At 45.1% G+C, this 16,592-nt stretch overlaps 1 protein-coding gene across 6 annotated transcripts in view; it reads left to right on the top strand.

Annotated features, from left to right (window-relative positions):
- Positions 1 to 16,592, top strand: part of triob (trio Rho guanine nucleotide exchange factor b) — an 89,632-nt gene that overhangs the window by 66,289 nt on the left and 6,751 nt on the right. For 4 of the 6 annotated variants that reach the window (XM_048260429.1, XM_048260431.1, XM_048260430.1 and 1 more), the window contains 10 exons: positions 1,522 to 1,765; positions 8,050 to 8,285; positions 9,024 to 9,194; positions 10,882 to 10,977; positions 11,168 to 11,292; positions 12,131 to 12,197; positions 14,119 to 14,222; positions 14,604 to 14,673; positions 15,139 to 15,228; positions 15,458 to 15,550. In XM_048260429.1, the coding sequence (XP_048116386.1) occupies positions 1,522 to 1,765; positions 8,050 to 8,285; positions 9,024 to 9,194; positions 10,882 to 10,977; positions 11,168 to 11,292; positions 12,131 to 12,197; positions 14,119 to 14,222; positions 14,604 to 14,673; positions 15,139 to 15,228; positions 15,458 to 15,550 (1,296 nt within the window). Of the gene's footprint in view, positions 1 to 1,521; positions 1,766 to 8,049; positions 8,286 to 9,023; positions 9,195 to 9,700; positions 10,343 to 10,881; positions 10,978 to 11,167; positions 11,293 to 12,130; positions 12,198 to 14,118; positions 14,223 to 14,603; positions 14,674 to 15,138; positions 15,229 to 15,457; positions 15,551 to 16,592 lie in introns of those variants that run through there. The other 2 variants (XR_007195436.1, XR_007195437.1) reach the window with 2 other exon arrangements.

The following is a 16,592-nucleotide window of genomic DNA, read 5'->3' on the forward strand; positions in this document are numbered from 1 at the left end:
CTTTGGTCACCCTCACACTTGCTTGGTACAGCAGGTTCTTGTTTTTTCATTGAATGGTCAGCCCCATGGTCAGCAAGCAAAAGAACATGGGCAGCAAGCAAAAGAACATTTGTGTCCCAAGGTCTTGGAGTGGAAAACTGCATCAGCTATTCTCTCTTTATCCTGATCTCTCCTTTGCTTTCCATCATCTGTCAGTTTTTTTGTCTTCCTACCTTCCTCTCCTCTCTTCTCATGTCATCTTATTTCCTCTTCTCTTTTCCTCCTCTCCTCTCCTCTCCTCTCCTCTCCTTTCCTCTCCTTTTTTCTCTTTTCTCCTGTCCTATCATCTACTTATCTCTTCTCCTCTCCTCTTCTCCTCTCTTCTCTTCATCTCTCCTTCTCCTCTTCCTGTCACCCCCACCACCCAACCCTCTCTATTCTGATGTGTCTCATCCTCACTGCTCTGAGAATCGATGACAGACTGTTGTCGTGGCAATGGATGAGGTGTCAGGCTTCTCTCCTGCTGCTCTGCTCTCTGGTCCTCCTCTCATCTTTTATCCTCTCCTCTCCTCTCTTAGTCTCTCCTCTCCATCCTCTCTTAGTCTCTCCTCTGCTATCCTCTCCTCTCCACTAGTGTCTCCTATCCTCTTCTCTCCTCTCCTCTCTTAGTCTCTCCTCTCCTCTCTACTAGTGTCTTCTCTCCTCTCCTCTCTTAGTCTCTCCTCTCCTCTCCTCTTTTCTCCACTAGTGTCTCCTATCCTCTTCGCTCTTCTCCTCTCTTAGTCTCTCCTCTCCTCTCCTCTCCACTAGTGTCTCCTCTTCTCTCCTCTCCTCATGTCTCCTCTCTCCGCTAGCCGTTCTCATGCCTCTGGTCGTCTCCTGCTGTAGCTTTCCTTGGGCTCCCCCACCGCTGGGTCGTCCCCAGGGTGCGTGTCTTCTCTGGGCTGCCTAGCTGGAGGGAGGACTTTCAGTGCAGGTCTGCAGCAGAGGACTGGGCTTTCAGTGCAGGTCTGCAGCAGAGGACTGGGCTTTCAGTGCAGGTCTGCTGTGGTTGACTGTGTCCTCTCTGAGATGGACCTGGGCGTAAGGAGCCAGATTTAGTGCTGTCGTTTGGGTTTTTATGAAAGGCGTCTGCTGACATGGAACAGAAAGGCTCTGTGGCTCAACTGGTGAACATTCTGGCTCTGCCACACTACCAATGGGTATGTCTTTCTGCCGGTCACTGTTGTCCACATTGCCAGTGGGTCTGGCCTGTTCTCTTCAGGGCAGGTCAGGTCTGTGCTTTGGTGTCTTCTGGATCAGATTTGTGCTCTACCAAACCTATGTGTGTGTGAGGGGTTGTATGTATTTGTGTGTGAGTGTGTGTGTGTGTGCCAGGAATATCTAAGGGACTCCAAGAAACACCTGTCAGTTTAATCTACAGGCTTTTTTATTTAGTTTATTTGTGCTCTTCAACATACATATAACTAAACCGTTGTGCGCCACACCATGTATGTGTGTTCATATGTGTGTGTGTGTGTGCATATATCGTGTGTCCTGCAGGTGTCGGGGGGCTGTGAGTTGGCGCTGGTGGTGCGAGACTTCTCTGCGAGCAGCGGGGGGGAGCTGACCGTGCGGCGTGGCCAGCGTCTGCAGCTGATGGGCGGGATGCCCGAGCGGCCCGACTGGTGCCGTGTGCGCTGCTCAGAGGGAGGGGGCACGCTGGAGGGCCTGGTGCCACGCTGCTCCCTCTACCTGCCCCTCACCCAGTGCACCGCCACCCCAGAGGACCTGCACAGCAGCAGAGGTAGGGCTCATGCACAAGAACACAAACTCACACACACACACACACACAAAACACACTCACACACACACTCACACACATACTCACACACACACACACACACACACACACACACACACACACACACACACACACACACACACATACACACACTCACACACACACAAACACACACACACACACACTCACACATACGCACATACACAAACTCACACACACACACACACACACTCCCACACACAAACAAACACACACACACACACACACACACACACATACACACACTCACACACACTCACACTCTCACTCGCCCACTGTATTGTCAACACTGAGGAGTTGCAGAACTGAGACTCAGGGCCAGATGTACTAACACGTTTGCGCCCACTTCAGGCGTATTTGTTTCGCAACGTGCGTGTAAAATCTTTGCGAGGTATGTACAAAGGTATTTACATCGCAATGATGTAAAAGCGCAAACTGCCTGTCGCAGGAGCTGAACATAGCTAATTGCGTTTTTCGTGTCATGCATATGCATTCATGGGAGGATCCAGGGGAAAGTGGGAGTTTAGCTCAAGATGGGAGGGGGAAAGAGCCTCCCGGGGTATGTACAAAGACTGCTCCTGAAAGAGTTATTCTGCGCCTAAATACTTCCTCTTTGTAAAAGCAGGTGTTAATCCAAATTGCAGTTCAATGCATCAATAAGAGAACCTTTCAAAGAGACAACAGAATCGCTATTTAGAGCACCAGTTTTGTAAAAGTATTTGTATTCAAAAGCAACCTTAACTTTGTTGGCCTTTTGAATGTCTTACTTTCACTTTCACGTTTCAAAAACTTTCCTTTACTATCCTATACTGAAAGTGCTTTGAGTAAAACTACTGATCTTCATTATCTCCCCTGCTTGTTGACATCTTATCATGTATGGTATAATTTCATGATCGCTAAATGTTTGATTCTTTTTAATGTTGTCATCAGTTAGCGCAGTTTACACTAGTTTGATAAATGCAACGGAAACTTGGGTCTGACAGCGTTCGCAAATCTGCAGTTTGTCCATGACACTGATAACGCTACGTTCGCAAATGTACATACATCTGGCCCTCATTCTCAGAAAGGGAGGGAGGTGTTGCTCTCTCTCTCTTTCTCTCTCTCTCTGTCTCTCTAACAACCACACATCACACATACAGACACACACACACACACACACACACACACAAACACACACACACACAAACACACACACACACACACACACACACACACACACACACACACACACACACACACACACACACACACACACACACATACACATACACACTCACACACTGTGTAGCTTGCACAGAGAACCTGCACAGCAGTATAGGTGAGGCCTGCCAGACTGTCTGTCGATCAGCCATTCAGCTAATCAATCAATCAGTCAGCTGCTCACTCATCAATCAAACAAACAAGCATGCAGTAAGGCCACCAGTCAGTTATTAAAGTAACGTCAGTTAAGCAAGCAGACAAGCTAGCAAGGTCAGTTATTAAGGTAAGGTCAGTTAAGCAAGCAGACAAGATAGCAAGGTCAATTATTAAGGTAAGGTCAGTAAAAGTAACCGTATGTAAGAAATGTAATTCAATTAATCATAAAATGGCCCTGATATGTCACTAGACATTAAGAAATCATGTTCATTTCAAATACTTATATCACTGACAACAGCAGTCCGGCCAGGATATTGTCATTTAAAAAGTTAAGTTGCAGCCCTCAACTAATGTTGATGTTGTGTTTTGCATGTCATGTTGTGTTTTGGCCTGATGCGCCACCCTCCACCTATCTACTAATCACAAAGTCAGTAGTGTTTCGGCATCCGGGTTGGCAATCTCGAGGGGGAGGGGGAGGGGATACACCGCTCTACAGTAATTTGAAAGTGATTGCAGTACCAGTTTTGGCCAAAATCTTACATATGGTTCCTTTAAGCAAGCAAACAAGCTAGCAAGGTCAGTTATTGCATTAATCAGTGAGCTGTCAGTTGAGCTGTCAATTGTCACATCATCTCAATCAGTTAATCGTTACTGCTGCTACTATACAGTGTTTAAATGTCTTGGCAGTGGAACATTGTTTATGGTTGAAGCACTTGATGTGATAACTGCATATAAAGATAAACAGGCAGTCCAGGGAATGTGGCTGCTAACACTTGAAGTTCCCATTGTCTGACATGACTGACAGGTGTGTAAGCAGCTATCTCTGCAGTCTAGCAGAGCTGTTGTCCCTCTGCTGCAGTGACAAAGTCAGTTCAGTCAGCTGTTGGTGCTGTTGCTACGGCACTGGGCTCCTGCTAAGTGTTAGCATCCTGCACAGTGCTTGTGATTGAGGTCTGCTATGTATGTTCACATCGCTTTTGTTGTCTGGTTAAAGTACGGCAGCCTGCGAGGGACATTAGTAAGCCAGCCAGCTGTTTGTGCTGGAGCAAGTGTGAAATGAATGACTGGGTGAGATCTGTGTAGTTAAATGTGAGAGGCCTTACAGATGACCGTAAAGCACAGATCTGTGCCAGCTCACATATTTAACATCAACAGCATAATATGTGGCCTGTGGCACTGGATAGACTTAATGGCAGTAGGCTACAGAGTATGTGTCCATTTAACCAAGAGTAGAGTAGAGTAACATATGCATTCTGTCATTATGTGTGTTGCCAGGATTAGAATGCATGACAATGGTTATTAGCATGTTGTGCTAGCAGTGCAGAATCCTTAGTGTGGAGTCCTGTTTGGTCTGAAAGTGTCCCGCCTCTAGGGTTGCCAACTTCCTCAACCCCAAATGAGGGACACTTCACTTTAAATCCCCCCCCTCCCCCAACTTATTTACAAATGGTGTACTGTCACTTTAAGAGCTGGCAAAATATTATTCATAATATTTTGCCAGCTCCATTCAAATATAGCCTATGGTCATTCCACAAACTCTAACATTGTTTGTGCCACATTTAGGCCTATAGCACAATGATAAGTTTATTAAGTTGGTGTAAACAACCTTCATTCCTGTGGAAATAGAAGCATGTAATGATGCTAGCTAGATATTTTCTGTTTGCAATTAAAAGTGAATTATGAACCTGGTAGCTATCTGAGTGGAAAGTGTTTCAATTGGCATAGCCTATCATGTGCTTCATGTAAATGCTTAGTTTAAGGGAAACGGATTATTAAAGACTTCAAGACTCACCAATTCAATAATTATTACCCAGATGTAGGATAGGATACCCGAAATGCGCTAATTAAAGCCCACAGCATATAATACCACCAAAGCGTGTTGAGTCCTAATAATAATAGCGGCTTATTGTTACGTGGTAGCAAATCATGTTATCAAAGAAATAGACGTAGGCTAATGTAGGAATGCACACAGACATATTGCAACAGGTAATGGTGTAGGCCTATCTGACGAAGACCTGAGTGGTTGGAACGTCGTACTTGTACACTGGGCGCAAAGAAGACCATCCTCACATTTATCCCTTTGCAACTGTCAAAAATTTTTTTTTTTTTGTATGCAGTAATTTCAACACTGACCTTGATCTAACCTAGTTTGGCTATTTAAAGCTACTTTATTGGCAAAACACAACACAATGTAAATGAACTATAACAAAAAATAAAGGAATTAATCACACAAAGTAGGCCTACTATTTTTAGTTTAAAAAATAGTTTAGAACCCAGAATTGACCTGCACACTACAAAAGTGCACCGAATTCAACACAAATGACTTAATGCACTTGAAGGAGGTATGAGTCTTAGGATTTCGCCGTAGTATCATTTCAGTATCGAGCATCGTGATATTTATGGCAGGTATCGTATCGAAGTCATAATTTTGGTATCGTGACAACACTACAGTGCGTGCAGCCTATGTCAAAGTGCCCTCACATTTTGTAAATGGTCAGTAGCATAGTGTGAACCGGATAATTCCGCAATCTCCTCGCATTGTTTTTGTTGTTCTCATGATTTCCTTTTAAAAGTTTCTTATATTAAAAAGGTGAAATCAATTACCAACAATCACAAGCCAGCTGGAAACTTCCACCCTCTCTCCCTCTCGTTCCCAATTAAAACGAGTAGCATAACGTTCAAGTTAGATCTGCTGCATAATAGAGAGACTGAGAGGACCCAAAAAGTATCATCCTTATGTAAGATGCTGTTGCTGCATTTTGACATTGTAATCGTTTTCTAAGAAGAGTGAAAAGCAGTTTGCAGTAAAGCTTCTGTGGCTAAATTGTGATGCCCCTTCTGTCCCTTGGTGCCGTGCGCACAGTGTGAGATGCGCGTGGTAGCGGCGGCACTGGACACTTTGTTCCAGGTGCGTTTACAGTAGCCTACTATTGACAAGTTAACAAGGCCGATGAGCTGTGATTGAAAATCGGGAATGGTGCTGTCCCTGACGGGACAAATCAAAATCACCCAAAACACGGGATGTCCCGCACAATTCGGGACGGTTGGCAACCTTACTCGCATCTGCTGTCTGTAGCTGGTGGATGTGACTGTAAGGATCTAAACCTGTAACACATGAAGGCTGAGAATGATAACAACTTCTGTCATCTTCTGTTCATCTCTTCTGTTGTCTGGCTATGAACCCAACTGAGACAGGAACAGGAACTCTGACAACTCTGAGGGCCTAACACTTTAGAGAACTGAGAGAGTTCTGTCAAAGAGATTCTGACAGAAAAACAGAGGTATAGAGAGGTGTATAGAGACTGGCAGACAAAGGCAGAGCTAACACTGACTGACTGAGAAGGATAGAGAGAAAGAGTCTGAGAGACAGAGAGAGAGAGAACAAGAGAGAGAGTCTGTCCAACTGAGTAGGAGTATTAGAATGGCCTCCCTCTTTAGTTGTACTGCCAAGTTCTAGCCCATCCCTGCGGACTGTCTCTCTATCTCTCCCTCTCTCCCACTCACACTCTTTCACACTCTATGTTCCAACTCTCCATTGTTCTCTGCGGTCGGCTGCCATTGTGCTGCTGCCGTTTATAAATGCCCACTCGGTGGTGGCACCTCTGACATCAGCGCTCTTTTGCATGGCTTTGCGGACAGCCACCAGCTCTGTCTCCTCATGAGGTCAACTCATGGACCCTCACAGGGATGCCGCTACTGGCTCCTGGACTTGGGTGCGTACTGCATGCTAGTCTCCTCTGCTAATGGCTAATGCCTATTGCGCTCTGGTGATGGTGATGCTATGTCCATAGATTGCCTGCTGCTAAGCGTTGCTAAGTGCTAACAGGCAAGCTGTTGTGTTGTCATAGAAGCATGAGTGTAGCTGTTTACCAATCTGCCTCTGTTGTGGGGACATCTGGCACTCAGTGGCATTGGTCAGGCTAACTGGCAGGACTTGACATAGGCTACGCAGCTAAATCTCTTGATCTTAATCCCTCTCTCTTTTTTTCCCCTGGACAAATAGTAACTTCATTATTGTAAACTATCAAAGACAACACTTCATTTTATGGGGATGTTCTTTTTGTGTTAATTACATTATTACACAAGTCATTAATGACACTGTACTTGCACTGTAATGCATTTACATGTAATGTTGATGTACTGTATGTGAAATGTGTCAAATGTTGGTATTCATTAATGTCTAGATGTAGAAATGGTGTATGTAAGACCTATAAATACAAGTCTGTGAACATACAGTAGTTGTTTTTTGTTTACTGTGCTTTATGTACCCAGTAGCAGCCCCCCACCTGTAGCCCTCTACCGTATGTCTCTCTCTCTCTCTCTCTCTCTCTCTCTCTCTCTCTCTCTCTCTGTCTCTCTCTCTCTCTCTCTTTCTCTCTCTGGGGACTACTAGAGAATGTGTGGGTCTTATGCTTTATGGAGTCCAGCAGTCACCACGCAGGCAGCGACTTATGCAAGATCTTTACATAATGTCTGTAGAGCACCAGCAAGACCTGGAGCAGGGCCAGATGGTAGATAAAAATGGACCACCATGTGGAATCATAGACAGTAGAGAGAAAGAAGAGATTGTGTAAGTACAGGGCATGATCTATACCAAGCTGAGGTCAGGTCAGTAAAGGTGAGGTCTGTGAGGTTTCTCCATTCTGTAGAGAAAAGAGAACCAATGGTGATTCCAATTATTTTTATGTTTCTTTGTTTACGTGTGTTGTTTGTGTGTGTCCGAGACAGGGATGAGATGTTAGGTCTAGAACTCATTTTCCCACACACAGAACTTCTCACTTTTGAGAGCCCAAACTGTCCCATCTCTCACTCCCACACACAACTTATCCCTTTTGAGAGCCCAAATTGTCCCATCTCTCATGTTCTCTCTCTCTCTCGTCCTCATTCTCTAGACTCTCTGTCCGTCTCCAGTCCAGACGGCGGAGTTTCGGGTGGTTCCCCAGGCAACCGTCGTTCAGGCTCATCGCTAAGGAAGTGGCTGAGCAGTCCGGTGCGGAGGCTAAGCAGCGGCCGGGCCGACGCTCATGAGCGCAAGAGCAAGCAGAGGCGTGGGCGGGATGGAGCGCGTTCGCCACGAGATGCCGAGCATGTCACCATCACCACACCACAGGAGGACAACACAGAGGAGGTGTGTGTGTGTGTGTGTGTGTCCAGTAGCACTCTCACTCTCTCTCTCACACACACATTTAGCACACACACCACTTGCTTTCCCTCTGTCTCTCTCTTTCTCTCTTGCACACACACACTAACTCTCTGTCTCACTCTTGCACACACCCTCTCTCACACCCATCTGTCTTTGTCTCTTTCAATGCACACACCAGCCCCCCCCCCCCCCCAACACACACACACACACACACACACACACACACACTCTCTCTCTCTCTCTCTCCCTATCTCTCACTCTCTTTTTCCTGCATGTCAGTTCCCATGTTCTAAAAGTTTAAAATAAAGTTTAAAATTCCAGCTATTGTTTCAAAAGCCTTCAAAAAACTTCAACACTGTTTCTCTTCCCCCATTCTGTTTCATTCTAGCTGTGGGTTTAGAGGGCTTCTGAGCAGCCCTTATAGGAATAACTTAATAACTTAACTCAGTATTTGAACTTGGAGAAACTTTTATAAAGTTTTATAAAATTTCATAAGTTTTAATGTAGTCATCTCTCTACCTCTCTCTTCCGCTCTGTGTCCTCCCTTTATCAATTCAATTCAATTCAAAGGAGCTTTATTAGCATGACTGTTTGGATACAGTGTTGCCAAAGCCAGTGTTACATACAGATAACATATTCTCTCTCTCTCTCTCTCTCTCTCTCTCTCTCTCTCTCTCTCTCTCACACTCTCCTTCTGTTCTGTCTGTTCCTGTCTCTGTTTAGAGAGTCCGAGATGAAGTTGTGTGCAGTGGTACTCTGTCGAAGTCGTCCTCCTCGGGGCTGCAGAGCTGTGGGGAGGAGGAAGGGGAGGAGGGCTCTGAGGCTGCCCCTCTACCGCCCCCTATGGCTATACAGCAGCACTGCCTGCTGCAGGAGGACTCGCAGGAGGACAAGGTAATGCTCAGTGTAATACACACACACACACACACACATGCACACATATGCATACTTTCTCTCTCTCTCACACACACACACAACTCATACACACACACACACAGAACATATCACTAACAGCCCTGCAAATACACACACACACACACACACACACACACACACACACACACCTACTCTGTTTCACTTTGCACTCACACCACACACACCTTTACAAACTAGCAACTCATCCAGCGTTGACCCCATGAAAATGAACACACTCGTCCTTACCATACTCACACTGAATGCTCACTGGCACAGGTGTTTAGTGGACGTGCCACAATTCATGTTGTACGGCGTGATTGGTGTTTACACCCCAGATGGCCACTGCACTCTCACGCTCTGCTCTTTCACCAGTCTGGGTTCAGCTGTTTGCAGGGTGAATGAATGTTTCTTTGCTTTAATCACTAATGCATCTCTTTTGTCTTGTGTCTCTCTGCTCACTCCTCCTGCTCCTCCTGTAACTGTAGCATTACGTGGATTTCTGTTCCACGTCCGTGCTGTCACAGTTTCCATACCTCTCCATCTAGCCCTCCTCCTCCTCCTCCTCCTCCTCCTCCTCCTCCTCCTTCCTTGCGCCTCCTGTCCTCTCTGAGGTCCTGTTCCTTCTGTCTTACTCCACTTCTCATCCTTCTGTCCCGCCATCACCAATCACAACCTAGTTGTCTTAATCTTCCCAAGTGAACATGTCTAAGATCAGTTCAGTCTCTGTTTGAATCAGTTTCAAACGCTGTGCAAGTCATCCAGTCCCTTTATTATAGATAGTAAAGCCTTATCTGTTATCCCTTATCTGTTTGTTTGTGTGTGTGTTTGAGTGACTGATCAGCCCTTTGAGCTGTGTGTGTCCTGCTCATTACAGACACACACACACACACACACACACACACACACACACACACACACACGCACACACATGCTGTTCTCTGCCATGTGTGATGCTACTGTACATCTTCTCTCATACGTCCTTTCCCACGCGACCCCTGCCCTGTCCGTTGTTAGTTTGTAGTCACCCCTGCCCAGTGCCCACCCTTCTCTTATTTGCTGCTGCGTCCTGAGGCCACGCCCCCATATGTAACCCTAGGAGATGAGGAGCTTGTGACCGAACCACACTGGTGAGCAACACAGTGCAGCACCTCTTTATTTGGCCCAGGTAACAGCTAACAGACCGACCAATCCGGGCCACGTCAGAGCCAGATCAGGTCCGCGTCTGGGCCGGGTCAGAGACAGATCAGGCCCGTGTCTGGGCCGGGTCAGAGACAGATCTGGGCCAGTGTTAGCTGCTTACCTAAGGTGACATAATGGAACTGTGTTTGTGGTTGATGTGGTGGATGTAAACATTTGAAACGAGGAGGTCAGATGCAAGGTGACTAGAGAAGGTCATGTCTTTGTGATGAATGTGGGAAAAACTGGACATCCTGTCAGTCAGCGTTTTAATGCAGACTTTGTGATCAAAGTGTGTGTGCATGTCATTGTATAGTGTATGCCATAGAAGTCTGATGTGGTGATTGTGTAGGTTTAGATTTTATCTGTTTAGATTGTGATGAATGCATTTGTCCCCCTTTTATAGCAACATATGTCCCCCTTTTATAGCAAATTGACAGTGCATCTCTCTCTCTCTCTCTCTCTCTCTCTCGCTCATCTCAACCCAAAGATCCCTCCGCGTCCAGCAACCAGACTCACAAACCCAGACCCCCCTACTGCAGAGGAGCTGGTCAGCGCCATCCAGGAACTGGTGAAGAGCAGGATGGTGAGACACACACACACACACACACACACACACACACACACACACAGGCTCCTCTGTGCTCTATATGTATAATTAGCAGTTGCACAGTTAGGAGCTACCCGTGACACCCTTTACCCTTATTTTATCCTGCCCTATTTCTGTGTGTGTGTGTGTGTGTGTGTGTGTGTGTGTGTGTGTGTGTGTGTGTGTGGCTCTGGATGAGCAAGTTGATGGCCATAACCCTTCCTGTTACCCTGGCAACCACTCTCTCCTCTCCTCCTCTCCCCCCATCCCAGCAACGGACGAACGCAAGACAGCCTTCCTGAAGAGACGACAGTATGATCTCTCCCCTTTTGCCCTCTCTCTATCTATCCTCTGGCTGATGACCTGTGACCTCTCTCTCTCTCTCTCTCTCTCTCTCTCTCTCTCTCTCTCTCTCTCATAGTAGGTCAGTCTGTGATGGTGATGAAGTGTCAGCAACACTTCCCTTTGACATAATTACACTCATTAGCCCACAAACACATATCTCAGAATTCGGCCTGGTGTGATATACACACATGCATTCTCACAAGCGCGCAGCCGCACACTCACACATACACACACACACACATACACACTTGACACACACACACACACACACACACACACACACACACACACACACACACACACACACACACACACACACACACACACATACACACTTGACACACACACACACACACACATGCACACTTGACACACACACACACACACACACACACACACACACACACACACACACACACACACACACACATACACACACACACACACACACACACACACACACACACACACACACACACACACACACACACATACACACTTGACACACACACACACACACACACACACACACACACACACACACACACACACACACACACACACACACACACACACACACACACACACACACACACACACACACAAACACTTGGCACACACATGGTACACCATGCATACTGTAACTGTGAACGCTGAGCGTTAACCCATCACACTTAAATCTCTCTTCTTTCCTTCTTTCTCTTTGACTTCTTTACTTTCTCCCTTCATCAATCTCTCTTTCTAACATCTCTCTCTTTCTCTTTCTCTCTCTCTCTCTCTCTCTCTCTCTTCTCTCCATTCTCAGCTTCGTGCTCCTGGAGCTGGTGGAGACGGAGAGAGACTATGTAAGGGACCTCAGCTCAGTGGTGGAGGTACGCAACGCAAACCCAACCCAACACAACGCAACGCAACACACACCACCACTACCTCACAGTCTCACGTCTATCCCCTCCTACACCAATACTACAGAATACTACACTATCGCAGTATGATTGGTGTTGATCTAGCACAGAGTGGAGAATACTACACTATTGCAGTATGGTTGGTGTTGATCTAGCAGAGTGGAGAATACTACACTATCGCAGTATGATTGGTGTTGATCTAGCACAGAGTGGAGAATACTACACTATCGCAGTATGGTTGGTGTTGATCTAGCAGAGTGGAGAATACTACACTATCACAGTATGGTTGGTGTTGATCTAGCACAGAGTGGAGAATACTACACTATCAGAGTATGGTTGGTTATGATCTAGCACAGAGTGGAGAATACTACACTATCGCAGTATGGTTGGTTTTGATCTAGCACAGAGTGGAGAATACTACACTATCAGAGTATGGTTGGTTATGATCTAGCACAGAGTGGAGAATACTACACTATCGCATTATGGTTGGTGTTGATCTTTTCCTGTCGTGCCAGCTCATGTTACAGTAAACTCCTCTCACACTGCCCTAAAGTCTGCTGTGATGTTTTCGACTGCGCCAAACGCTGTTGTGAAATGTACTTTTGTGCTTAACATAGCTGTGCTATTTCTATGTGGTGGCAGTTTATCACTTGGCATGTGGTTTGAGGCCACTGTGACCCTTTTTTTAAAGTGTGGACTAAAAACTGACAGAGGCGTTTCCATTAACAAAGTTGACACACACACACACACACACACACACACACACACACACACACACACACTTGGCACACACATGGTACACCATGCATACTGTAACTGTGAACGCTGAGCGTTAACCCATCACACTTTTGTAGGAGTTTCCATTAACAAAGTCAAGTGGTGGAGAGGGCCGGCATTACTGTCCTTGGCCTGGCACTGGTGTTACAGTTTTTTTCTGAATGCTTAAACACATTTTTTGTAACTATGGCTTTTTTTGCAAAACTCACACAAATGGCAAAACCACTCACTGAGTTCGCAAAACTAAAAGCACAAACACTGCTTTGCACTCAGTTTGCAATTTTGTAACACACACTTTGCACAACTGTAGGCACAATGGCTATTATTTACACTATTTTGTCAACTCTCTGGCACACTTTCTCATGTGAAAACTGTTTTAGATAATTAGTTCACTTTTGCAATCAGCCTAAGCACTATAAATAAGCCACAGGTAATGTACAATGGGTACGATGGAGTGAGCAGGAAGAGTGAGAAGAGAAAAAAACAGACAAAAAAACAGTCTACATGTGGGGATATTGTCATGTCAGGCCTGGATCGTCATTCCAGAATATATTTTTTTCCGTGCCTTGGACTAGGACATTGCATGTGATGTAGACAGAATTTTGAGAGAGACGACCCGATGTAGACTGATTTGTTTTGTCTCAGTGAAATGCTATTTTGTGTTTTGACTTGGAAAAACACACTTGTGTTTGTTTTGATGTGTGTAAATAAACACTAATACTTGAAGTTGGGATCCCTGTATGTTTACAGAACTATGACAAAAGTATGACCTCAAACTGACATAGTCTACCTTGTGCACAGAGAAAGCAAAAGCCAGATGTGTTTTTATTAATACCATCAGTGTGTTGTTGGCACATTGTGTGCTTACTATTGTGATGGCTTGTGTTTACTGTTAGATCTGAAAACACCATTTTTACTGAAGGTGTGAAGAGTTAAGCAAGGTGTGTTAGCTTTTTAAGAGAACTACAATGTTTTGCTGATTGGGTGAGAGGTTTTGCCAATTGTGTGTAGAGTTTTGCAAAAAAAGCCATAGTTACAAAAAATGTGCTTAAGCAATCAGAAAAAACTGTAACTGTGTCATCGCTAACTGTCTCCATGGTAACCCTGTCTCCAGGGCTACATGAGGAAGATGAATGAGGATGGAGTATCTGACGACATGAAAGGCAAGGACAAAATCATCTTTGGGAACATCCACCAGATCTTCGACTGGCACAAAGAGTAAGAGTTCGCAACAGCACTGGACACTATTGAATGGGCTCTTCCCTAACAGTAGTGTCATGACCCTGGACAGGACAATAGCAAAACTGTTCTTATTAACATGCAACCACTTTACTCCAAATACAATTGTATTCATGTGAAGAGAAATCAACTATCTATCCTACTGTCTATAATTTCAGAGCCTGGGGGCAGATTTAGTGTGGACTTAGACCAGACTTCTTCCAGAGTCTGTTGCCACAAGAACTCACTGTTATTTTTATATTAGCTTAGAGGGGAGAGCTAATGTTGTGGGCATCAGCTCAAGTTTTAAAGTGCTGCCCTGACTGCAACATTATATTTTTGCTGCATCTGTCTGCTGCTCATGTGGTGTCTGTCTCCCAGCTACTTCCTGGCTGAGCTGGAGAGGTGCCTTGAGAATCCTGACAGACTGGCAACCCTTTTCATCAAACAGGTACGGCACCTGGAAGGCGCCCAGACATTACGACATCAAACCTCTCAGAACTGTGTGTGTGTGTGTGTGTGTGTGTGTGTGTGTGTGTGTGTGTGTGTGTGTGTGTGAGAGAGAGAGAGAGAGAGAGAGAGAGTGGCTCAGTGGTATTACACCACACCAGCCATCATATTTACATCACTGACAGGAGAGGATAGAAAGCAGTGGCTCTACCATCTCAAAACCAAGGTCGCAGTCACTGTTTACACAGACCACTTTCCAAAGAGCATTAGTGATAAGTGATATGGCATATACTGTATATAGATCTGTTTATGTGGCAATTATAGCAAATAGAAGTGGTGACAACTGCTTCAATCTTCACCAGATTGCACCTGATAATTTTGGGCATAGTGCTCTTACATGGCACTTCTGAAGCAATCACCATGTATGCAATGGCGACTGGCCTGACATAGTCTTTGATCCATGCAGGAGAGGCGGCTTCAGATGTACGTGGTTTACTGCCAGAACAAGCCCAAATCAGAGCATATTGTGTCCGAATACATAGACACCTACTTTGAGGTAAGGCATAGTTCACTACTGATTTATTTAGTTCATATGGCATGCTGTGTCAACATTTTATGTAGTCTATGCTCATACTATATATTGTACTATGTGTGTAGTCTATGCTCATACTATATATTGTACTGTGTGTGTGTGTGTGTGTGTGTGTGTGTGTGTGTGTGTTTCTGCCCGCGTATATATGCGCATGTGTGTGTGTGTGTGTGTGTGCAAATTTCATGTCTTTCAGAGCTTGCGGCAGGTGCTGGGTCATAGGCTACGCGTTACAGACCTCCTGATCAAACCTGTTCAGCGCATTATGAAGTACCAGCTCCTGCTCAAGGTGAGCTTCTTACCTGCTCAAGGTGACCTTTCTACCTGTCCCAGGTGAGCCAGCTGTTTAGCTGCACCTCTCCTCAGAGTAAGCATCTCACCTGTGCTGCCGAGTGCTTCACCTACAGAAGAGAGAGGAAAGAGAGAGAGAGAGAGAGAGAGAGAGACAGATAAGGTGAACTTTGAGTCTGCACAGTGCATGGACAAACGCTCTGCTCAATCCACATTGTTAGTGCTGACTCAGTTACAAGTGTTTTTTTCTTCCGTTCAGCCTTTTCCCATATGCGTACGCAGGGCTTAAAGAAAAGAAAATGTTTAGGCCTTCAGTTATCATCAGTAAATATTACAATTATATATTGATTATCCAACATATAATTACATATAATTACATACCCATAATTTCCCAACTATTAAGCAAGGTTTATACAAGGTTCATAAACAGCATTTCTCTTCCTTCTTCTTTATAAAACACTGATCTGATTCTGATTCATAATACATGGGTGCAGATGTGGTCAAAATGAATCCAAGACAACTGGTGTGAGAACTGCAGCTTTATTCACGACGCCGGGAGCATGTTACCCACATGAAATGTCAAATAACAAGCCCACACATCTGTGGGTGAAGCCAACTCTTATACCCTTAGCCCACACCCATGGAAAATCACAAGTTGTCACCCTCCAGTGGTCACTTAACCATCTGTTATTTTAACAGAGATAAGAAATGTTTACGACCCCCCCATCCTGAGGGTTACCCACAGTTCGGTGACACAGGGGTTAATTTAACTAAACATTCCAAAATAGGAGTTTCAGAAAACACAAGGGTCAGAGTAAGGAGATGACAATTAGATTTCACTACGTGTATATAAGGTATACTAAACATTCAATGAGAAAAATAAAAATTATCCCACACAGATAATGCATTATTTTGCTTTTTTTGTCCTGCGGTTTGTACACATTGCAGCTATTACACAGGAAATAACTGTATTTCATTTTTAATTCAATATTTTCGCATCTTGAGCAACACAACCCACACCTGAACTCTGGCCTAGGCCC

Source organism: Alosa alosa, chromosome 13 (genome assembly GCF_017589495.1).
Source record: "Alosa alosa isolate M-15738 ecotype Scorff River chromosome 13, AALO_Geno_1.1, whole genome shotgun sequence".
Classification (NCBI taxonomy): domain Eukaryota; kingdom Metazoa; phylum Chordata; class Actinopteri; order Clupeiformes; family Clupeidae; genus Alosa; species Alosa alosa.